Raw genomic sequence first — 25,660 nt, forward strand, 5'->3', positions numbered from 1 at the left:
AATATAATAAAATTCATCTGGGAGAACAAAAGGCCAAGAATATCAAGAGAATTTGCAAGGGAAAAAAATGTGAAGGAAGGTGGCCCAGTCATACCAGATCACAAACTGTATTATAAAGCAGTAATAATCAAAACTGGTACTGGCTAAGAAATAGAATGGCCAATCAGTGGAACAGATTAGGTACATAATATACAGTAGCAAATGACCATAGTTATCTAGCTTTTGATAAACCCAAAGGCCCAGGCTTTTAAGATAAAAACTCACCATCTGACAAAAACTTCTGGGAAAACCACAAAGCAGTTTGGAGAAACTAGGCATAGACCAACATCTTACACTGTTTACCAAAATAAAATCAAAGTGGATAAGTGATTTGGACATAAAAGATGATATCATAAGTAAGTTAGGGGAGAATGTTAACTCTATAGATAAGAGTTTATGACCAAAGAAGAGATAGAGAGGATCATACAAAGTATAATAAATAATTTTGATTTTGCACAAACAAAACTAATGTAGCCAAAATTAGAAGGAAACTGGGGGAAAATTTTTACAGTAAGTTTCTCTGATAAAAGCTTCATTTCTCAAATATATAGGGAAATGAGCCAAATTTATAAAATTACAAGCCATTCCCCAAATGCTAAATGGTTGAAAGATATGAATAAACAGTTTTCAGAAGAAGAAATCAAAACTATCAATAGTCACATGAAAAAAATGCTCTAAATCATTACTGATTAGAGAAATGCAAATTAAAACAATTCTAAGATACCACTTCATACCTACCAGATTGGCTAATGTGACAGAAAAGGAAAATCACAAATGTTGGAGGGGATATGGAAAATTGGGACACTAATGCATTGTTGATTGAGTTGTGAACCAATCCAACCATAGAGAACAACTTGTAACTATACTCATGGGGCTATAAAACTGTGTGTACCCTTTGACCCAGCAATACCATTGCTAGGTCTATATCCCAAAGAGATCAAAGAAAAGGGAAAAAGAACTTTTATCTACAAAAATATTTATAGCAGCTCTTTTTGTGGTGGTGAAGAAATGGAAATGTAGGGGATGCTCAGCAATTGGGGAATGGCTCAACAAGCCGTGGTATGTAATTGTGATCCAGTATTATTGTATTATAAGAAATGATGAGTGGGGTGGTTTCAGAAAAAACCTCTGTGAACTGATGCAAAGTGAAATGAGCAGAACCAGGAGAGCAATGTACATAGTAACTGCAATATTGTAAGGATGATCAACTGTGACAGAAAGCCATTTAGTCAAGACAATGATCCAAGACAATTCCAAGGAACCCCTGATGAAAAATACTATCCACCTACAGAGGGGAACTGGTGAACTCAGAGGGCAGATTGAAGCATACTTTTTTTTTTAAATTAATTTATTTTTAGTTTTCAACATTCACTGAAAGATACTTTTTTCATTTTATTTTTCTTGTGTTTTTTTTTGTCTGTGTTTTCGTTTGCAACATGGCTAATATGGAAGTATATTTTGCATGACTTCACATGTACAATAAACATCATATTGCTTGCCTGAGAAGGAAAGGGGTGGGGGAGGGGCAGAAGGGAGGGAGAGAATTTGGAACTAAAAACTTTTTTAAATGAATGTTAGTTTTTTATGTAGTTGGGAAATATTTAACAAAATAAACATATTTTATAAAATTAAAAAAATTAAATCTATGAAATCTAATGCACAACTTTAACATGTCTCACATTCTCCCCATTATTTGGGCTCTTCCCTTTCTAGTCATGACCTGCTATTTTCACAGGACTTGACATATTCAGCCTATTATAATCCCAAAGTTTATTGAACATAGCAAAATAGAAGGGGGGAAGAAAAAGTAAAGCACTTTACATGGAGCCATCTGCCTCCAATTGTTTATTAAACCTCTTTCCTCTTGACCTCCAAGATCTTTAAGGTAGCAAAGGGAAGCTCCTGGGCCCACACCCTTGACTTTTAAAAGGGAATAAATGCAGGGATTGTATCTCTGTGTTATAACAGGGAAGAACGCACCGTTGTTTTTTGGGGTTTTTTTAACCTCCTTACCAGCCAAACAGACTGTCAATAGCTGGCCATTCTCAGTCCAGAGTGATCTTGGCAGTCCTGCTGTTTTAGAACTCAAGCCTCAGGCCACAGCCAATTTGCTTCATGAAAGAAACCACTCAGTATCAATTGGGTCTCTGTAGCTTTCACTCTTCCCGTGCCCATATGCAACCAGGAAGTCCCAACCTCAAGGGTACTAGATACAAGACAGTCCTCGTCATCCTTGTCTTATCATGTCATTTTCCACTCATTTTGAGTGCATGCTTTCTTTCCCAGACTTCCCAGGGAGGGGAAAAATATATATGGGTATAAAAGTCTTCTAAATTCAGAAAGAGATAAAAGGCTAAGGGGATAGGGAGGGGAGAGAGGAGAAAGGAGGAATTTTTAGAGGGGAGGATGAGGAAATAGGATAAGGGATGCTACAGAGGGTGTTCAATAAGAATGGGAGGACAAGAGAGGGATGGGGGGGCGGGGTAGGTTAAGTAAAAAGAGGGCAAGGTAGCAGGGTAGAAGTAAAGTAGAAGAATCAGGAGAGATAGGAAATAAGAGATACACACAAACATAAATCTGATTATAGATATCTTAAATATCTGAGTATGTAAGTGTATGTATGGATGTGTATATATATATATATATGTCTACATATTTTTGTGTGTATATGTGTATACATGTAGGTATGTGCATATGTGTGTATTTATGTATATGTATATATGTGTGTACATATAAATATATCTGTGCCTAATTATAAGAGAAAGGAGGAAAAAGAACAATGTAAAAAATGCACAGCAAAGGACAAAAGAAAACTTACAAGGAAGCAAAGAAAAGATGGGCAGCTCTGAACACAATGCATAGTATTTATTATATAGGCTTTCTTTTTTTTAATAATTAATTTATTTTTAGTTTTCAAAATTTACTTCCCTAAGATTTTGAGTTTTAAATTTTCTCCCCCTCTCTCTCCTCTCCCCCCCTTCCAAAACAGAATGCAATCTGATATAGGCTCTACTTATACATTCATATTAAGCATATTTTCCCATTAGTCATGATGTAGAAGAATTAGAACTAATGGGAGGAACCATAAGAATGAAGCAATAAAACAAAACAACAAGGAAAAGGAAAGCAAATAGTATGCTTCCATCTGCATTCAGACTCCATGGTTCTTTTTCTGGATGGGGAAAGCGTTTTCTATCATGAGTCTTTTGGAGTTGTCTTAGATCTTTGCATTGCTGAGAAGAGCTAAGTCTCTCAGTCAATCATCACACAACGTAGCTGTTACTGTGTAACGGTGTCCCCCTGGTTCTGCTCATTTCACTCAGCATCAGTTAATATAAGTCTTTCCAGATTTTTCTGAAGTCTGCCTGCTCATCATTTCTCATAGCACAATAGTGTTCCATTATCATTTCTCATAGCACAATAGTATTCCATTACATTCACATACCACAACTTGTTCAGCCATTCCCCAATTGATGGACATCCCCTCAATTTCCAATTCTTTGCCACTACAAAAAGAGCTGTTATAAATATTTTTGGACATGTCGGTCCTTTTCCCATTTTTATGATCTCTTTGGGATACAGACCCAGAAGTAGTATTGCTGGGTTAAAGGGTATACACAATTTTATAACCCTTTGGGCAAAGTTCCAAATTGTCCTCCAGAATGGTTGGATCCCTTCCCAATTCCACCAACAATGCGTTATTCTCCCAATTTTCCCACATCTTCTCCAACATTTATCATTGTCCTGTTTTGTCATGTTAACCAATCTGATAGGTGTGATGTAGTACTTCAGAGTTGTTTTGATTTGCATTTCTCTAATCAACAGTGATTTAGAACACATTTTCTTTTTTTCTTTCTCTGTTTTTTTAAATATAAATTTATTTATTTTTAGTTTTCAATATTCACTTCCACAAGTTTTTGAGTTACAAATTTCTCACCCCTCCCCCCACCCCAAGATGGCATGCATTCTGAATACCCCTTCCCCTAGTCTGCCTTCTCTTCTATCTCTCCCCCCTCCCTTCTCTTATCCCCTTCCCCTTCTATTTCCCTGTAGAGCAGGATAGACTTCTGTACCCCCATTTCCTGCATTTCTTATTTCCCAGCTGCATGTGAAAACATTTTTTTAAAACATGTGTTTTTAAAACTTTGAGTTCCAAATTTTCTCCCTTCCTCCCTCCCCACCCACCCTCATTGAAAAGGCAAGCAACTCAATATAGGTTGTACATGTGCAGTTATGCAAAACACTTCCTTAGTAGACATGTTGTGAAAAACTAACTCTATTTCCCTTAATCCTATCCTGCCCTCCTATCTATTCTATTCTTTCTTTTCACCCTGTCCCTCCTCAGAAGTATTTACTTCTCATTACCCCTTTCCCAATCTGCCCTCCTCTCTATCACCCCCCTGCTCTCTTGTCCCCTTCTCCCCCTATTTTCCTGTAGGGTAAGACAGATTTCCATACCCAATTGAATGTGTATGTTATTCCCTCCTTAAGCCAGATCCTATGAGAATAAGATTCCCTCATTCCCTCTCACCTTCCCCTGTTTCCCCTCCACTGTGAGAGACTTTTCTGGGTTTTTTTTTTGTGAGATAATTTACCCCATTCTATCTCTCCCTTTCTTCTCTGAGTATCATCCTCTCTCATCCCTTTAGAACACATTTTCATATGACTATAGATAGCTTTGGTTTCTTCCTCTGAAAACTACCTGTTCATATCCTTTGACCATTTATTAACTGGGGAATGATATGGGCTTTCTTGAAATAGAAATTTATTGCTGTATATTTTGAATCTTCTCTTATGTTCTGCAGTGCACGTGGCAATGCTTTTTTTTCCTTTTCTTATTTTGTATTTAAGTTTCAATTTTTTTTTAATTTTGTGTATTTAAGCTTAAAATAAAAAAAACTTAAAAAAAGAAATTCAAGGGAAAAAATTAAGTATATACAAAACATACACAAAATCCATGAAGTATTAAAATCTGAGCAGAATAAATGGAAAAGATTAGCAGTTTATTTTAGGAACCTTAAACTAGAAACAATGTGCAACCTGAAAACATACCCACATCTCCATCTTTAAGAGAATTCACTTGACCTTACTATCTCCTCAGCCTATTACCAAAGAAGAACTGGATTCCAGAGCTGGAAGAGATGTTGTGGCTGTTTTATCCAAACCCTGCTCTCCCAAAAGTCCCTCCACAACATGCTCATCAAATGGCTGTCCAGCCTCTAGTGGAAGACCTTAAATAAGTGGAAGACTAATACCTTCCGGTGCAGTCCTTCCCACTTTTGGTTAGCGCTCCTTCTTTTTTGGGGGGTGATTGGTAATCATTTCTTTAATCATATGTTCTAGGATTTTGTCAGGAATCAAAGCCAAGTTCACTGGCCTATAGTTTACAGATTCTATTCTCTATGGTACTATACCTCCTTTTTCATTCATTAGCAAAAAAAAAAGTAAGGGATTGTCTATACTCTGCCTCCATTTTATCACCTTCTATTCATTCATCAATCCCAGCAACTCAAAGAGGAGCTGCTGACTTTGGTTCTAGGAGAATAAGTGCAAATATCCACTCCTAAAATTATAGTCTGTGAGCCCCAACCAATGTGCTTCTCGTTAATGGCCAGTAAATCCTACACAGCTTGTTCTAGGGCAAGTCCCTGATGCACAAGAATTTTCAGAGAGATTCCCAAGGTCCTCTCCTCTCTGTAGTCCAACTCTTGATTGTCGGTGATCTCCCTCTTGAATCCATAGCCAATTGATTTTGCCACTGTCAGAGGTCTCATTTCTTGAACACCGCCTCTCTGTGTGTGTGTGTATTCTGGACAGTGTGCGCTTCTCTTGCTGGGCTTTGCTCCAAAGCTCCATGGTGGTAGCCTGCTTCTACTAGTTATTCACCTATTGCCTGTCCTAATCATCTTCCTCTTTGGTGACCATTTGCTGGCCAGCCCCATGAAGTAGATCAATTCAGATAAGCCCAGTTTGACCTCTGAAATAAATTCCAAAGGAACAAAGATGCAGCTCTATTGAGATGTTCACGTGTAATGTACCTATTGGTTTGGGTGACAGCTGTAAGTGGCATCTTAGTGGAAAGTTAGGCAAACTTAATGGGACTCGTTGTAGAAGGAAAACACTGTACCATTTATTCACACACACACACACACACACACACACACACGCAAGTATTTACATGGACGTAGCTTTCTGAAATTAGAAATGCAAAGTTGCCACCTTAGGTGGAGGCCCCATGTCACAAGCCCTACCAAGCTCGCAGACTCTACTCTAGGGAGTAGTTTCACTGCCACCAAGCATGGAGAGCAGTTACAAGGAGCTGTGAACAGACATAGATGGCTTTCCCCACCTATTCGAGGAGATTTCTCTGCCAAAGGCCATGCAAAGTAAGGCACTCAATAACGTCCTCACAGTTCAAGTACACCAAGCCAATTCTCATGAGGGAGAAAAAAAAGATTAGGAGCAATATGCAGATGTAATAATATCTTGGCCAAATCAGAATTTGGATGGTGGGGCTTGCCTTCATATTGTGGGGAGCTCGTGCTGAGAAGAAAGACATTCCATTAAGAGGAAATACCTCCATATGCTGCAGACTACCTGTGCATAGAGGGTTCATTGGGTTTTGGCATTTCTGCAAGGCCAATAATTTGCTAAGGAATCCTGGCCATAAGCCAAAAAACTGGGAAGTCATTTTAAAAGGTTGTCATAGACATGAGGTGGTTCTGTAGTCCTGATTTTGATATGCTCCTACTGAGGGATTTATAAAAGTCAAAGTCTAACTAAGAAGACAAGTACCCCAGTAATTCTCTGGTACTTGAAGGGAAAACATACCATGCAAAAAGAAGTCAATACAACACTGGGCCTGACATCAGGAAAACCTGAGTTCAAATCGGACCTCAGAAACTTCCAAGCTCTACGGTCATAGGCAAGTCACTTAATCTCTGTTTGCTTCAGTTTCCTCAACTGTATAATGGGGATAATAACAGCCCCCACCTCCCAGGTTGTTACGAGGATCAAATGAGATAATATCTGACCAAAGCACTTGACAGGAGGCCCTCTATAAACGCTCACTCTGTTCCCTTCCCCCTGGGATCAAATACAACACTGTCTGGCACTGAGAGCTGGCCAGACTTCGGCCCCTTCCTAAATTCCTACTTTTTTCTCCACACACTCTACAATCATCCTCATGGTTTCTCACAAAAAACCTTCCACTTCCAGTGTCCGTTCCTTTGTACTGGCTGCCTCCATGCTCCAAATGCACTCCTCACCTCCTCAGACTTCCTTTAAAACTCAACTCAGACGTCCCCTTCTAGAGGAAGCCTTTGCTGGTGCACTTTGTGCTCCCAATTGCTATTGCCTTCTTCCCCTGTAAGGTCACCTTCCACCTACTCTCATGTATCTTGAATGTATATGTTTTCCTACATGTTGTTTCCCTCCTTTAGAAAGCCATAAATCCAAAGGTCTGAAGATGAATCATGCCACCTACATCCTGCCAGAGAGGTAACAGACTTAAGAACCACAATGGGGTATGAATTTGGGGGTATGGCCTATGTGGAAATTTGTGGTGCTGGACTATGTGTGTTTGCTGTGATCCTTTGGAATTGTCTTGGATCACTGTACTGCAGAGAAGAGCTAAGCTGATCATAAGTGATCGTTGTACAATATTGCTGTTACTGCATATAATGTTCTCCTGGTTCTACTCATTCACTTTTTGCATCAGTTCATTTAAAGTCTTTCCAGATTTTTCTGAAATCACCCTGTTCATCATTTCTTATAGCACAATAGTATTCCATTACATTCATTTGCCACAATTTGTTTAGCCATTCTTCAGTTGATGGGCATCCTCTGAGTTTCCAATTCTTTGCCACCACAAAGACAGCTGCTATAAATATTCTTCAAGGTAGACTTTAATTGCTGCCAGGAGAAGAATCAGGAAGTAGAAGGCAGAGGCTAACCACTCTAGTCTCCTCACAGAGAGGGGATACCAAACTAGAATTATATCTATCACCTCCCTTAAATATTACTAGTCTAGGAGATGTAGTTTTCAGGTTCCAGCTAAACTTCTGATCACTGGTCATTAATGGAGAAAGGAGGGCCCCAAACTCTCTATATAAGCCCTGACTCCCTTCCTCACCAAATACCAGATCCACAATGAACACACCCTTAACAAACAGCAAAGAAGCCTATTTATCCAAGTTGACAGCAAAACAGAAATCAGAGAAAGTATACATAGGAAAACACATACCAGACAATACAGAGTGGAGGAGCACTCTCACTGGGAGCAATATAAGTCAGCTTAACCAAGAATGTCTCTGATCTCACACACGGGGGAAATTCCCTGAGGTCTCCAGTGTCACAAGTTGGGGTTAGGGACATGATGGGGTCTGCCAACTCCTGTTACATTGGTTTCTTCCCAGAGTCTTTTCTCCCTTCAGCAACATGAGGTGGGATTGGCATCATCCATCATCTCTCTTGAAGATGGAATCCAGAATTGCCCCAAAGAGACTCAAGATACCCAGAGAAAAGCCAGACTTCCCTCATCTCTTCTGCTCCCAACAACGCTGTCCCACACCTCATGTAAGTGGGCACTGATCTCCACTAATAAAGAAAGAGTCCCATGCCAATGAGCTTTGAACTTGAGTTAAAATGGTTTTTTTCCTTTTTAAATTTTTTTTCTTTATTTTTAACATTCATTTACATTTTTTTTTGAATTCCAAATTCTCTTCCTCCTGGCCCTCCCCAATCTCTCGAGAAGGCAAGCATGTTGATATCAATTACACATGTGAAGTCATGCAAAACATATTTCCATATTAGCCATATTGCAAAAAAAAAATAAAAATAAAAAGCAAGAAACATAAAGTTTGAAAAATATGCTTGAATCTGCTTTCAGAGTTCATCAGTTCTGTCTCAGGAGGTAGGTAGCATTTTTTATCATGGGGGACCATTCTATTGATCAGAATAGCTTTAACAGTTGTTCATTCTTACAGTACTGCTGTTACTACGTACATTGTTCTCCTCGTTCTGTTCACTTCATTTTGCATCAGTTCATAGAAATCTTTCCAGGTTTTTCTGAAATCATCCCCCTTGTTATTTGTTATAGTTCAATGCTATTACATCACAATTACATACCACAACTCGTTCAGCCATTCCTCAATTGATGGCCATCCCCTCAATTTCCAATTCTTTGCCACCACAAAAAAAGCTGCTATTAATATTTTTGCATGTATAGGTCCTTCCCTTTCCTTTGATTTCTTTGGGATACAGACCTAGCAGTGGTATTGTTTTCTAGTCCTTTGGGTGTAGTTCCAAATTGTTCTCCAGAATGGTTGGACTGGTTCACAACAGTGCATTAGTGTCTCAATTTTTCTACATCCCCTTCAGCAGAAGTCAGTCAGTCAGCAGTAATAATTAAATGCCTACTCTGTGCCAGGCACTGGGGACACAAAGATAGGCAACAGGTATTCCCTGTGAGATCTTGAGGAGCTCACTGTCTAATCAAAGAGGTAGATTCCAGGTGGATATGAGGAGACCCTCCTAAGAGTTAGAGCTCTCCAAAAGTGGAATGGGAAGTCTTGCTAGCTGACCACTGCAGGTTCAACCTCCCGGCAGCTCTTCAAGCACAGAGTGGTTGGCCACCTGTCTGATAACGTCAGAGTGGGTGTTACTTTCATGCAAACACGATTGGACAAGATAGCTGCCCACGCCCTTCTCGACTCTCAGATTCTGTGATTCTAGAGCTTTCAGTGGGGCACATAACAAATGGCAGTCCAGAGTGACAGCTCCAGGGGCTCAATAATTAATAGGGTCACACAACCAGGCAAGGTGCCACTGCCAGAGAGTTTTACTTTTGTTTTATTTCTCCACGGCCCAGAACAGTCTTGCACATTGGAAGCACTGATTAAATGCTTGTTCATTTGAATTGCATTTCTCTGACATACTAAAGTCATTTGTTCATTAGCAACTGAAATATTTCCAACATAAAGGAAATTGTTTAGCCATTCCAGATCCTTGGGTTTAGGAAGATACTGGTTCTCTTTGCTTGTGTCATCACCTACCAAATCAATCCATTGAGTCAGTCAAGAAAAAAAAATGTGCTTAGGAGATGTCACCAGAGACTCTTCTTGAATTTCATTGGGTTCTTTTCTTTCTAGAAAAAAAGTCATCATGGCAACTACCAAGAACCTATAATTTTAAAAGATTATTATTATGGTACTCACCACTGTTATGCGAGAACAGCAGGCGATGCTCATGCCAGAAAATCAAAAACCCTTTTAAACCTGGAAGATTTAGCATGTGAAGACGTCTTGACATGTGAAAAGGCAATCCCCAGGTTTCATTTTTTGCGGGTTCTATATAAGCAAACCTTGCCTAAAAGAAAAAAAAACAGAATCTTGGTTGTTTTTGGAAAATCATCAAATTTGGGTGACATTAATGAGAGTCAACACAACCTGGAAGAATGTGGTAGGCTCATCCCCACCCATTTACTGGCAGGAAAGCACTTGACCCAGGCACAGGCTCTCCCCAGGAATTCCCCAGTTTTCTAAGGCAGCCTGAGGTGACTAACCAGCAGAAATAAAAGGAGAGGGAGCGATATTGTCTAAGGCCAAAAATTTCCTGTAGATCTTTGTCGTTGTGAACTAGAAGTCGGAGAGGACATGGAGTGACTGAGAAGAGCTCTCTAAGTATGCTTTCCTGAGTTCCTTCATCCCCTCCCCCTAGTCATTGCTACACGAAGGGCTGCCCTACCCCAATAACCCTGTTACGTGGATATTGTAACTACTTAGAGATGGTGCAGAGACCTATGGCAAATCAGGGAAGATGCCTGCTACATATTAGTGAGAGGGAGCTCCCCCTAAGGAAACTTCTTCACCAATATAGGTAGGTCAGCACCTTCTCCACAATGTCTGGTCCTAGAGCAGTGGTGTCAAACAGGGGCCACTAATCCATGCATGAGGACGGTAAGTCCCACTGCTTATTGACTTAGTTTTAAAGTGCAATGTTATCTATTTTATTGTATTCTCATTTACTTATTTTGGGGGAAGTTAGGTGGCAAGGTGGATAAAGTGTTGGGCCTAGAGTCAGAAAGGCCTGAGTTCAAATCCAGCCTCAGACACCTACTAGCTATGTGACCATGGGCAAGTTACTCGACCTCTGTTTGCTTCAATTTCCTCAACTGTAAAATAGTCATAATAATAGCACCTCCCTCCCAGAGTTGCTGTGAGGATCAAATGAGATACCATTTGTAAAGTCCCTAGCCCAGTGCCTGGCACATGGTAAGTGCCGTATAAATGTTAGTTATTAGCTCTCATAGCTATTCCCCAATTTCACTGGGAGTATTGTGGGCAGCCTGCAGTGGGCCCATGTGTCTGACACCTGTGGGCTAGAGCACCTCATGAGCGTTTCATTGACACACCTAGCCAAGGTCACACAACCAGCACACGTGAGAGGAAGGATTTGAAGCCAGATCATCCTGGCTCCAAGGATGACTCTGAACTGTGACACACTGCTTCCTCCCCTCCACATTTTATGCAGAAGATAAATGAAGTTCAGAAAGGTTCTTTTACGTGATGGAGCCAGGCCGTGCTTAAATTCTACTTTCTACTTCCCCTCTCAGATTACCTTCCATCTACTCTGCACATATCTTGTATGTACCTAATAATGTACACATTGTATCCCCAAAAAGAATATATGTTCCTTGATGAACTTTGAGTGCAGATTGAAGCACACTTTTTGACTTTTTCTTTTCTTTTTGCAACATGGCTAATATGGAAGTGTGTTTTAGATGACTCCATATATATAATGGGTATCATATTGCTAGGGGAGGGTCTGGAGAGAGGGAGAGAATTTGGAATTCAGAAGGAAGGAAGGAAGGGAGGGAGGGAGAAAAGAGCATATGTTCTTTGAGGATAGAAACTGTTTCTTTGTGTTGTGGGTACTTAACACAATGCCTGGTACATAATAAAGTCTTAAATACATGACTGTTGACTGACTGTGTTTGTATTTGTCCTTAGTTCTATTCATCTCCTTCCATTTTTGGCCCATTCTTTTAAAATACAATCTCATTATACAGCCACTGGTTCCCTTTAGATGTCTTCCCATTTTCTTCCTCACTGTGAATACTTAGAATTTCATTTTTGAAAGTCTCCTATTCTCCTTGAGTCATTTCTCTTTTGCAGTCTCTGGCCATGGTTCCAGGCCAATCTTTTCTCTGAACTGCTTGAAATTTGCCCAGCATTCTCCTCCTTGGTCCTGAGAACTCTTAAGATGTCATGGTCACTTTCTCTCAAAGTTCCTGTCATTTGTATTTCACCAACCAGTACTCCAAAGTTGATCCAAAACTTAGCTAAAAAGAAATATAATTTCATTGCTATAGCTGAGCTCTGGGTAGGTAATGTCAGTGGGAGGTGAACACCCACCCCTGTTGAGCTGCTTTGGTCATCACGATAAGAGGTGTGAAAGAAATGTACCTCCTCTGACCCAGCAGTATAAAAACAGCACTAAAATGGGGGCCAGAAAATCTGGATTCAAGTCCTGCCTTTGCCACCAACTGACTATGACTTTGAGCGAGTCACTTTCCATCTGTTTCCTCATCTGTCAGCTGATAGCATTGGACTGGGTGGTAGCTTTGGTATCTTCCTACTCTGCCCTTCTAGAAACAAGGATTCTTTTGATGTAATGATTAAAGGACTACTTGTAGTACTCAGATGGGGGAATTTAGAGACAAGTGGGTAGACAAATAGGACAGACCCTCGGCCAATGCATGGCTACCGTACCGTTGGCACTGACTTTTGGGATAACTGGACTAGATTGCTTGAATATATGAATAAATGAATGAATGAATCACTTCTTGAGCATTCACACTGTGCTAGAGGAAGCAGGGCTATCTCAATTCTGATCCTCTGTGCTAACCAAGAAATCCTCTAATTTTCATTTGTTTTCTCAAATAGACTTCCCTCATAGAAGGAAATTTCTTTCCCATGATACAATGTAGTCTTTGTCATGGCTCTGTATTTGTTCAACATCTGGAAAGCCATCGTCTCTATGTCTTCTTACTAGTGGCCTAGGCGCTATTCCTGGATTCATTGCCTGTGATTGGTCAGCTCTTGCCACATCTTGGAATACCAGTGAGGGGGCCTCATACCACCTTTTGGCCTGCTCCATACCATGTCAAGTGGTCACATGTGAATTTAGGAAATGTGGGCCAGTTTTTCCCACTTTCCCTTGACCACTTCTCAACAAGCTCATCATTGAAATTCTAGACCAGTAGAGCTAGGGAAATATGGTGGTAACAGCATCTCTCTGGCCTCCTTCTAGAATCCCATAACGACAGTATAAACATAGCTGATATCCTCTTAAAAAAAAACCAAATCTTCCTACTCCTGATCCAGATAAATGGCCAAGTAAAATACACAAAGGCATAGTACTACTTTGTGAATTGTAGACCACACTTGGTACAATCAGGTTTCTATAACCTTTACCTGTACAACAAATGTCTTTGGAATCCATAAAGAATTACACCCGAGGTTGGAGCCTAGGTGTCATTCTTGACTCTTCACTCTCTCTCACCACCCATATCCAATCTGTTGCCAAGGCCTGTTGACTTCACCTTTGAAATCTCCCTCCAATATAACCCTTTCTCTCCTCTGATGCAGGTACCATCCTGGTGCAGGCCCTCATCATCTCAGGCCTGGAATAGTGCGATAGCTCCTGGTGGGTCTGCCTGCCACAAGTATCTCCCCACTCCAGTCCATCATCCACTCAGCCATTAGACTGGTTTTCCTGAAGTACAGGTCAGACCACGTTACCCCCTAGTGTCTCTCTATCACCCTCCAGATTAAATAAAATCCTCTGTTTATTATTCAAAGCCCTTCATAACCTGGCCCCATTCTACCTTCCCAGTCTTCTTAGGCCTTCACCCCTCTTGGTACCCCCTCACTCCCCACCATCACTCTTCAGTGACACCATCCTCTTTGCTGTTCCTCACACAAGATTCTCCATCTCCTGACTCCAGATGTTTTCCACTGGTTGGCTGTCCCCCAAGCATGAAATGCTCTCCATCCTCATCTTCCTTCTTGGCATTCTTAGCTTCCCTTAAGCCCCAGTTAAAATTCCATCTTCTCTAGGAAGTCCTTCCTGTTCTCCCTTAATGCTGGTGCCTTCCTTCTGTTGATCATACTCAATTTACCCTGAACATAGTTTGTCTGTAGAGTTGTTTGCAAGTTGTCTGCCCCATTAGACTATGAGCTCCTGGGGAGGAGGGACTACCTTTTACCCTTTTTTGTATACCCAGTACTTAGCACAGCTCCTGGCACATAGAAGGCATTTAATAGATGTTTACTAAATGACTTTAGGATCCTAATAGAAAGTAGGATTTACTGAAGAGTAAAGAATTACACTGAATACTTTTAGAGGAGTCAGGTCTTCCAGGTTGAAATCAGTCAATCAACAACAAGTATTTAAGTGCCTATTTTGTGTCTGGTGCTGGGTTAAGTACAGGGAATACAAATGTAAAAATCGTTACTTTCCAGAGACTTTTTCTAGTCTACTCCCCTTATTTGACTGCTACCTGGAAATTAGGCCCAAGATAAGGAAATTCTTGTGTAACCACTAAGTGAACTGAACCAGATACTGCACTCCTGGTCCTGCCACACTAACGCTGATTATGTACCTCGCTGAACAAGCACAAGGCTCAACAACTCTTAAGACCTGAGAGACTGTTCCCAGGTCCAAGAAATGTCAACCATGGGAACTACTTACTCAAGAACTAAGAATGATTGTATTGTGTTCCAGCCCCTTTCATGTAGCAAGTCCTGTTTTCCACAATTGTTCATGGCCTCCTATGAGCATTGTCTTTGAGGCAAAATAAAGGCTATTCTATACTCTGCATCTACATTATTACCTTGAGTACATCCATGGGATCTGGGCCCCTTTTTACTCACATCCTTGAAGGACTAGATCCAAGCTGTATTTGGAGATTTTCCAAGAGTAAATTCTGGGTGGGGACATAATGAGCTAAAGAAATAGTGATCTTTTAGGGCTAAGATTGGGGCCAGCCCATGTGATTCCAGAGGCTGGGAGCGCATGGCCACAGGTTATATTGGCATACTAAATCTGGCCAAAACAAGTTCCATCCTTCAAAAGTTAACATGAAACAAATGTACAGGTGCAACATAATGAGTCCAATTCAAATGAATCTTTCCGATCAAGAGAGACTCACCGTATCACCATTCTTCAAGAGCACTCCAAACTTGGACATGGAATGAAAGAAGAAGATACCTTCAAAGGTTCCATCAAGAAGTTTCTAAATGAAAAATTAAAGAATAAATGACTGAAGAGTATTTGCATAAGGGCGTAAGCATGAATTATATGCACTAACACTTATAATTTAACTCTAGATTTCCCAATCTGCTAAAACGAAGTAAAATCTCATCTCTAGGCTCCATTTTGTATAAAAGCACAAAATACAGCAACTAAAACAAGTGAGATTGATAGAAGGAAAGAATAGAATGTCTCCAGCAACAGAACTGCTGAAGGGCAAAGGAATACATAAAACTATTTGTAAGGTAGTGAAGAATTTTGGTACTGATTGGGAAGGCCTTCAGCTATCTTACTAAAACTGAAAAAGGGGATAAGAGAGGTGAGAAAAAGACTATGACACTGTCATTTGAGAGAATAAAAAAAAAACCCAGACCCCAAAACCCTTCTGTACATATATGGTCCTGGAAGAGAAAGATAGCTCAAAAATATTAGATAGGCATAAAAAGTTTTTTAATTAGAAATATCAGTTTAGGTATAGTATCAGTGGACTAAGTTGATCAAGAAAAGGGACATCGATATTCAGCTTCTATTCAAGTCTTAAAGGAGACTGAAGCAAATATAAAAGAACAAGGAATATTATTGTGCTGTAAGACATGACAAAAGGTGGGGCAGCTAGGTGGCGCAGTGGTTAGAGCACTGGCCCTGAATTCAGGAGTACCTGAGTTCAAATCTGGCCGCAGACACATAACACTTACTAGCTGTGTGACCCTGGGCAAGTCACTTAACCCCATTGCCTAGCAAAAACAAAAAAAAGAAAAGAAAAGAAATGACAAAAGGGACTGATTTAGAGAACCTGAGAAAACTTACATAAACTTATATGAACTATACTGTACGAAGTGACCTGACCAGGAGAACAATTTATACAATGATCACAATATTGTAAAGGAAAACAACTTTGGTGGATAAAGTAATTATCATGTACAGCCCAGAGCAAGGGATAACACGTGGATAGCCAGGGAGATCAATTCAGTATTCTTACAACGTACAGAGAAATTAAGGAAAGCTTTCCTTATGTTGGTTTCAGGAAGACACTGTCCCACAGGATGGGCAGCCATAGATGGGTTGTGATCTACATCACTGAAGGGGATTTCTGAATCTCTAAGATCATAGATCCATTTGAGAATCTGAGAATAAGAAATGACAAAAGGGATGGATTCAGAGACTCATAGGACATATATGAACTGATGGAGCATAAAGAGACCCAAGCTAGAAGCACAATTTATCTACTAGCTACATTGTAAAGAAAGACACCTATGAAAGATTTGGAAACTGTGGTCATTGCAATGGTCAATTTTGATTCTGGACCACTGCAGAGATGATGGACTAACAGTACAGAATCGTGCCTACATTTTTAGACACAACGTGTGAATTCGGGTTTTTGTGTGTGTGTGTGTGTGTGTGATTATTCTTACTGGTTGCAATGGAGAACTTCGGTTTTTCTTGTTTGGGGCAGAGACTTGGGAATGGATGTGTACTGATAGTAATACTAGAAAAAAAGAAAAAGGAAGATAGAGCTTCAATAAATAATTAAAAACAAACAGAAGAAGGCAGAAGTTCATAAGGAGAAAAAGACAAACAGAGCAATGTTGAAAGGGAAGCCATCTAGTCCAACCCTCACTTTTCAAAGATGAAGAAACTGAATTTCAGGGAAGCTAAGTGAGTTGTCTAAAGCTCACAAATAAAGAGTCAGAGGTGGGCTATGAATCCAACTCCCTTAACCATAGAGCCAGTGGGGAGTAGTTTAAATTGAGTCATTTGGTCTCCCAGAGTGGGAGGGGTGTCTTTTGTTTACACATTAATGGTTAACTTCTCCAGTCATTTAACATATACATGCAGGTAACTAGGCCTAGAACCAACTGTCTCACAAGGGAAGGGGAAGGCTAAGAGTTTGAGCCCCAGCTAAACATTTGGTAGCAGCCATTCACTGCCTTGGTAAGACTGAGAATGATTGAGGATGTTAAACAGCAGGGCAGCATGGAAGGAGATGTTTTTTTAAAGACTCATGTTCCATAAGACGCTAAGAGAGATGGAGTGGAGAAGAAACATGAAAGACAAAGATGGCTTGAGCCCCACAGATACTCTGTGGAGTGTGTCATAGGACTTTGGACTAAGGGTGGCAGGTTGGCCTCAAAGCAAATTTTTGTTTTATGGAATCAAAGAATTCAGACCAAACTTGTTGGATGACTACCCATTAAGATCTGAGGAAATTCTCTCCAACTTAAACCTTTCCCATCCTTAATGCTTAATCATTAGGCATTTTTAATATGATTTATTTTCCTACATTTCCTTAAATTGTGTTTTATGTTGATTTTGACTTTTTCTTTATACAAAATCTATAATTGACCCCTAGAGCTGTATCTTGCTGGAATAGAGCTAATGGGAATTTAACCAGCTAGGCAGTCTCCTTTCCAGCTTGGTGGCTAGAGGTCACCTGGAGGGTTGATGAGCTATTATGAACTTATTAACAATTCATACATTTGGATAACCCTCCCAAATGGCCGAACTTGGAGCTCTTCTTCATTCATAACTTTTGGCCACCTCTCTCTCCCAACTTGCTTGTATGCCTCAAAGGCCAAATTTAAACTTGGGTCTTCCTGACTCCAGACTCTTGCACTCTAACTACTCTGCCACCTGGCTGCCTCTGAGAGTAACAGATATTAGATTAGAGGATGGCCCATGAAGCTGGACCTACTCTGTCTGGCCCCTTCCAGTGGGACACGTGCTCTGTTTTTGTGAAAGGATGTGCAATATGCTGTTTGGACACAACGAATTCAAGAATTTGTTTGCTTCACCAGGCATATTTGTTACAGAAGTTTTTTGCCCCCTTCCCTACGATGAGTAGGAGAGATACCAGGAAGAAATAACAGATTTTTGTTCACTGAAAACAAAAAAATTATTTAATAATGCATATATCCTATTCCTCCCAATTAAGCTGTGAGCTCCTTAAGGTAAGAGACTGTTTTGGTTTTGTTTTTTTTTTAACACCCAATTCCTAATACAGTGCCCCTTTCACATAATAAACAAGTAATCAATGTTTGTGGATTTTAAACTAAGTTGAATTCTCACCAGATTTAACATACCAGTTGAGGCAAGCTTAATTCTTCGAAATCAAATCCCAGACTGTTTGAGATATATATGACAGCGTCAGATACAGGACCTCCAATGGCATATACCAAAATAAGATTACTTATAGACTGAAAAGACAAGTTATTTGGAGGAAAATAAGATATGATTGTATGATATTAATATTGGGTCATTCTGTTGCTTTATTTCTCTATGTATCTCTTCTCTCTAGCCATCCTTCATGCTGCTTCCCAAGTAATCTCCTAATGTCACTGATCCTTTTGCTCAGTTTCCTGGGTTCCCCATTGTCTACTGGCTAATTTATAAACTTGTGATTTTGTTATTCGAAGCCTTCCATGATCAGTCTCGAAGCATAGGCCTGACCATGTCCCTTTCCCTATTCATCCCCATGAGTGCCCTGTCACCTCCAAGATCAAATAGAAAATCCTGTTTGTTCAAAGCCCTTTATAACCTGCCCCTCCCCCCACCTTCCCAGTCTTCTTACACCTTATATCTCTCCCTTCTCCATCACTGCCTACTCTCTGGTCCAATGATACTGGCCTCCACTTATACATAGTTATTTGCATGTTGTCTCCCCCATTAGACTGGGAACTCCTCGAGGGTAGAGACTGTCTTTTAACTTTCTTTGTACCCTCAGCATTTAGCTTAGTGCTTAATAAATTGATGCTTAATAAAAGTTTACTGAATGCCTGACTTTCCAGGCTTATCTCCTATACTTTGGACTACCCTCAGTTCCCCATTCTTTTCTTGTCCTCTCCTAATACTCATTCCATCCCTTATACCTGGAATGGCTTCTCCATCTTTGTCCTAAAATTTATTAAGCACCTACTTTGTGCCAGGAATAGTACTAGATAGTCTTGTCCACAAGGGGCTTGCTTTCTACTGAAGTATAAAACCTGTACATAGAAAAGTGTGTACAAGATAATTTGAGGGAAGGAACACTAAAAGCTGGGGGATGAAGGTTTCACAAAAGGGTTTGAGAGATACCAGCACCTGAGTCTTGAAGTAAGAGAAAGATTCTAAGCAGCGAGGAAGGAAGACTCACGAGGTAGGGAAGTGGGAGATAGATAGAAAAGGGAGGGAAAGGAAGTGGATACAAGCATTTATAAGTATCTATTACGTGCCAGCCATCGAGCTAAGCACTTTATCAATATCATTTCATTTGATCCTTACAACAACCCTGTTATTAATTCTCATTTTACAATTAAGGAAACTGAGGCAGAAAAAAGTTAAGTGACTTGCCCAGGGTCACATAAAGTTGTCCAGTCTGAGGCTGGATTTAAACTTAGGTCTTCCTGACTCCAGGCCCCTCAAGCTATCCACAGATCCTGGCTAGGGAACTACATTAGCAAACTGACCACCTTGACTGGAACACAGAGTGCGTGCAGGAGAGTAATGTTAACTCCTGCCTCAAAAGGTCAAGTTGAATCTAGATTGTGAAGAGCTTTAGATGGCAGCCTGGAGAGGGGCCACCCTACTGGGAGACACTGAAGATTTTTGAGCAAGACGTCCAACCTGTGGGAGGCTATCTTGTCAGCTGTGCAAAGGAAAGACTAGAGAGAGGAAAGACTGCAAGCAGGTTAGGGTCACAGTTCAGGTGACATTCAAGGTTCTAAACAAGGGGATGGCCATGGAGGTGAGTGAACAGCAGGGGCCTGCTGGAAGAAATAGGAAGGGAGAGGAGGCAGGCAAGACAGTGAAAGTCCCTGCCCTTCTTCAAGGTCCAAGTCCTTCAGGAAGTCTCCGTCAGTCCCTTTCCCATCTCCAATGGTAGCCACAGCATCACAGAATCTCCAAGTTGGAAGGAACCTCGTAGGTCACCTAGTCCAACCTGTGCCTGAATAGGAATCTCATCTAGAATATCACTAAGCAGTGGTTATCCCATCAAACCATTTAATGATGAGGAAACCTCTACCCTGCTCCCCAGTTGAGCTCTTGTTTTCCTCAAATTCCCCATAGTGTTTTGTGGTCTCTCTCTCTTCAAACTTCCTCTGGCTCTTTGTCTAGATGTTTCCTTCACTCTTAGTGAATTCTCCTGAGTCCCACAGGGATCTCTTCAAACGTTTCCCCTCCTATTCCACTGTAAGATTCTTAACAACAGAGCCTGTGTTCTCTCTATCCTTGTTCTATCCTGGCATTTCGAACAAAGAGATATTTTGTAATTGTTTCCTGATTAATAAAGTAATGAATGGTGTGCGGCTAGGTAATTTAGTTGGTTAGTTTCATATTAATGAAGAATTAAGGCACTATACTTACTGAGCAAGAGTAATCACTGCTATAGCAACAGTATTCTGCATAAATATTTGTAATGAAGACCTCTGTAACTGAAAGGGAAATATGACATAAAGCATGAGGATAAGGCCCTGAAATTTTTAAAGCTACAAACAGAACACCAACATATTTCTTATATTGATCATTGTCATACCAATGACCTCTAACCAAGAAGCCAAGTCAAAACAGATATATGCACAACTATAATTAAAGCAGTTTCTGCCAGGCTCCATTGACTTAGATTTGGATGTTATCACCCTTTGTAATCCTTGGGAGGTATGCTAGTATATAATATAGTATAGTATAATTTATATATAGTATAGTTTAACTTAATAAATATAGTATAATAATAATATAATATAGCATAATTATAATATGGCATAGAATAATATAATAAAGTATATAGTATAATACTATAATATAAATAACAACAACATAGTATAATTTAATAGAGTATCACAAATAGATATCATTCTGCATTTCACCTAGAAGCTCTAATTTATGGGTGTTAACCCACTTGTTTGTTGGAGATCAGCCATTTAGCTGAGGGGAGGAGTGGTTAATCACACACAGGGTTCTGTCATGCATTGGATATGCCCAAAAATCAACAGAAAGCAACTTTAACAAGGAGGTATCACATGAGATTAAATAAAATTCAATCCCTACCCTCAAGGTGCTCACAGTAGAACAGAAGCATGTGACATATACAAATACGTATGATAAAAAATTATACATGATCATTGCCTAAGATAAGTGCATGAAAGACCCAAGGCAAGGCTATGCACAGTTTAGGGGGTTACTGCTGACCAAAAGATTTCAGTGAAATTTTCTCAGGCGAAAAGCGGCATTTGACCTGGACCTTAAAGGTGCTTATGACAGGTAAGTCAGACAGAAAAGGAACAAGCTCCTAGCAGCTATCTCCCTTTCCTTTCCTTTTTGCTTTTTTGTTTTTATTTAGTATTTTATTTTTCCCCAGTTACATGTAAAAACAATTTTATCATTCATTTTTAAAACTTTGAGTTCCAAATTCTCTCCCTTCCTCCCTTCCCACTCCCCCTACCTCATTGAGAAGGCAAGCAATTTGATATAGGTTATACATGTGTGGTTATGAAAAACACTTCCAGAATAGTCATGTTGTGAAAGACTATTTTCCTCCATCCTATTTCCTCATTTATTCTGTTCTCTCTCTCCTTTTACCCTGTCCCTCCTCAAAAGTGTTTGGCTTCTGACTATCCCCTCCCCAAATCTGCCCTTCCTTCTAGAATCCTCCTTCTCTTATCCCCTTTCCCCCTACTTTCCTGTAAGGCAAGATAGATTTCTATACCCAAACTGTGTGTGTATGTTATTCCTTCTTTGAGCTAATTCTGATGACAGTGAGGTTCACTCATTCCTTCTTACCTCTTCCTCTCCCCCTTCCCCTCTACCGTAAAAGCTTTGTCTTGCCTCTTTTATGTGAGATAATTTACCCCCATTCTACCTCTCCCTTTCTCTTTCCCCCAGCACATTTCTCTCTCACCCCTTAATTTTATTTTTGAGATATCATCCCTTCATATTCAACCCACATCTGTGCCCTCTGTCTATATATACTCCTTCTAATTACCCTAATGAATTACAAATATCATCTTTCCATATAGGAATGTAAACAGTTTAACTTTAGTAAGTCCCTTATGATTTCTCTTTCCTGTTTATCTCTTTATGCTTCTCTTGAATCTTGTATTTGAAAGTAAAATTTTCTATTTAGCTTTGGTCTTTTTTCAAGAATGCCTGAAATTCCTCTGTCTCATTGAATATCCATTTTTCTCTGTCATGGATTATACTCAGTTTTGCTGGGTAGGTGATTCTTGGTTGTAATCCTAGCTCCTTTGCCCTCCATATACCAAGCCCTCTGATCCTTTAAGCTAGAAGCTGCTAAATCTTGTGTCATCCTGATCGTGGCTCCACGATACTTGAATTGTTTCTTTCTGGCTGCTGGCAATATTTTCTCCTTGACTCTGGAATTTGGCTATAATATTCCTGGGAGTTTCCATTTTGGGATCTCTTTCAGGAGGTGATTGGTGGATTCTTTCAATTTCTATTTTACCTTCTGGTTCTAGAATATTAGGGCAATTTTCCTTGATAATTTCTTAAAAGATGATATCTAGGCTCTTTTTTTGGATCATGGCCTTCAAGTAGTCCAATAATTTTTAAATTATCTCTCCTGAATCTATTTTCCAGGTCAGCTATTTTTCCAATGAGATATTTCACCCTTTCCTTTCTTTTGAGCAAGGATTAATCAATCAATCAACCAGTGTGTTCTCTGCCCTGGTGCATTGTTGAAGGACATATTAGAGAAACACAATACAAAACATGATATTTTCCCCTCAAATAGTTTACAATCCACCTAAGGAAAGAGAAAATTAATACACATGGGACAACAAAAGAACAAGTAAATGCCACACTCCAATTCAGCCTCCTCCTTCTGCCTCTTACAAGCTTCTTGATCTTCCCTAGGTCCCTTAACCTTTTTTGGGTCTTGGTTTCTTCTTCTCTAATGTTGTGATGATGCTGGCATTCCTTCCCTCACAGAATGGCTGTGAGGATCAAGGTAATATAACATAAATGTGAGCTATTATTACTCACACCCTTCTCTCTACCTCAAAATACTTGTCTTTCTACCCATTCTCTTGCTCCTTCTGTTTCGTAGAAAGAGGTTTCCTTCCTTCTTCTCAAGGCTTCCCCCACCTCTCAATCCATTATACTGTAACTAGAATCTTGAGCCTCTCTACACAGCTATTAAGCCATTAAGGGATCATAGGCAACATTGGAGAAATTTCAGTGAATGATGAAGTTGGAAGGCAGACTTCAGAGTACTAAATGAATAACCAGAAAGGAAGTGGAAGCACCAATTGTAGATGTACTTCTCAAAGATTTTAGCCATTAAAGGGAGGAGAAATATAAGAAGAAACCTAGCAAGGATTAAGTGAGGGTTTTTTGAGGATGCGGGAGACATGGTCATGTTTGTATGCAGTAGGGAAGTGGTCAGTAGACTGAGAGTGAAGATAGGTGAGAGAGTGGGGATAGTCAAGGAGGCAATCTGTCAGAGGAAGACTAGATGAGGGGCAGCTAGGTGGCGCAGTGGATAGAGCACTGGCCCTGGATTCAGGAGGACCTGAGTTCAAATCCGGCCTTAGACACATAACACTTGGTAGCTGTGTGACCCTGGGCAAGTCACTTAACCCTATTGCCTAGCAAAAACAAAAAACAAACAAAGGAAGACAAGATGGAATGGGATCACTTGTGCATATGGAGGGGTTGGCCTTGACAAGAAGAGCCCCCTCTTCATTTGAGATAGGAATGAAGGAGACAGCAGCAAAAGGCTTCTGGCTGATGTGAGATGAGAAGATAAAATGAATGGCCTTCATTTTTTTCTGTGAAATATGAGGCAAGGTTTTTAATTGAAAGGGTTGAGGGAGGTGGGGAGCCATGGAAGATTTAAGGAGGAATGCACAGTTTTGGAAAAGCTGTGATAGTGAGTAGGAGAGTGAACAGATTAGTGAGGTATAAAAAGATGTCCTTGCTGTAGCCATAGACTTTTGTGGTCTTCTCCAGCTTCATTCAGCAGCAATCAGTTGAGGATAGTGGGAGTAATCCAAGGCTGAGGCTTGAGAGAACTAGATTAGTGAGAGGATAGGGGGACAAGTGGCCCAAGAGAAGAGGACAGCACTGAGTTGAAATGGTTGAGCAAGGGGTCGAGATGGGCAAGCAGGCAACAAGTATTTATTAAGAACTTACTGTATGCCAGGTGCTGCACTAAGTGCTACAGATGCAAATACAAGCAAAAAGAAAGACAGCTCCTGCCCTCAAGGAGCTTACATCCTAATTTCTTCTCGACCTCTCTGCAGCCTTTGACATTATCAATCCCCTTCTCCTTGATATTTTCCTCCCCCTAGATTTTTCTGGTTCTCCTCCTCCTTGTCTAACCACTCTTTCTCAGTCCCCTTTGCTGGATCTTTATCCAGATTATGCTCACTAACTATGGGTATCCCCCAAACTTGGTTGGGACCCCCTTTTATTTTCCCTCTATATTATTTCACTTAGCAAACTCATCAGCTCTCATAGATTCAATTATCCAGTCTATGCAGATAATTCTCAGTTCTGTTTATCCAGCCCTAACTTGATGACCTCCAGCTTCTCATCTCCAAAAACCCATTAGATATCTTCAACTGGATGTCTTATTAGCATCTTAAATTTGAAATTCCCAAACTGAAATCACCATCATTTCCTCTAAGCTCTCCCCTCTTCCTAACTTCTAATTACTTTTGAGGGGCACCACCATACTCCCAGGCCCCCAGGTTCATAACCTGGATGTCATCCCTGACTCCTCACTCTCTCACCTATCATAATCAATTTGTTGCCAGTGCCAGTCGAGTTTGCCTTCACAATATTTCTTATCCTCTGATCACCCCTCTGGTCCAGACCTTTGCCACCTTACTCCTGGATTATTGCAATAGCTTTCTGGTTGGTCTCCCTGCCTCTAGTCTCTCCTCACTCCAGTCTGTCCTCCTTTCAGCCGCCAAAGTGATCTTCCTAAAGGGCAAGTCTGACTATGTCACACACCACACCCCCACAGACACTTAATAAACTTCAGTGGTTCCCTATCACCTCCAGGATTAAATACAAAATCCACCCTTTGGTTTTGAGAGCCCTTCATAACATGGCCAACCTCCTACCTTTTCAGTATTCTTACATTTTCTTCCCTTTCATGTACTTTTGATTCATTGACACCAGCCTCCTTACTGTTTCTTACACAAGATGCTTCATCTCAAAACTCCAGCATGTGCCCCATGTCTGGATTTCTCACATCTCTGTTTCTTGGCTTTTCTGACTTTTCCTTCAGGTCTCAGCTAAAATCCCACCTTCTAGCTGCATGACCCTGGGCAAGTCACTTAACCCCATTGCCTAGCAAAAA

General features: G+C 40.3%; 1 protein-coding gene across 1 annotated transcript in view; it reads right to left on the minus strand.

Annotated features, from left to right (window-relative positions):
- Positions 1 to 25,027, minus strand: part of CATSPERD (catsper channel auxiliary subunit delta) — a 76,278-nt gene extending 51,251 nt beyond the window's left edge. Inside the window, exons 1-5 of the mRNA XM_078151816.1 lie at positions 25,009 to 25,027; positions 20,698 to 20,765; positions 18,438 to 18,551; positions 15,257 to 15,340; positions 10,257 to 10,407 (exon numbers count right to left, since the gene is read on the minus strand). Coding sequence (XP_078007942.1) covers positions 10,257 to 10,407; positions 15,257 to 15,340; positions 18,438 to 18,551; positions 20,698 to 20,765; positions 25,009 to 25,027 — 436 coding nt within the window. The remainder of the gene's footprint in view (positions 1 to 10,256; positions 10,408 to 15,256; positions 15,341 to 18,437; positions 18,552 to 20,697; positions 20,766 to 25,008) is intronic.
- Positions 25,028 to 25,660: the final 633 nt, after the last annotated feature.

The sequence above is a fragment of the Phascolarctos cinereus genome, unplaced genomic scaffold, assembly GCF_003287225.1.
Source record: "Phascolarctos cinereus isolate Bilbo 61053 unplaced genomic scaffold, phaCin_HiC Scaffold_4;HRSCAF=312, whole genome shotgun sequence".
Taxonomy (NCBI): domain Eukaryota; kingdom Metazoa; phylum Chordata; class Mammalia; order Diprotodontia; family Phascolarctidae; genus Phascolarctos; species Phascolarctos cinereus.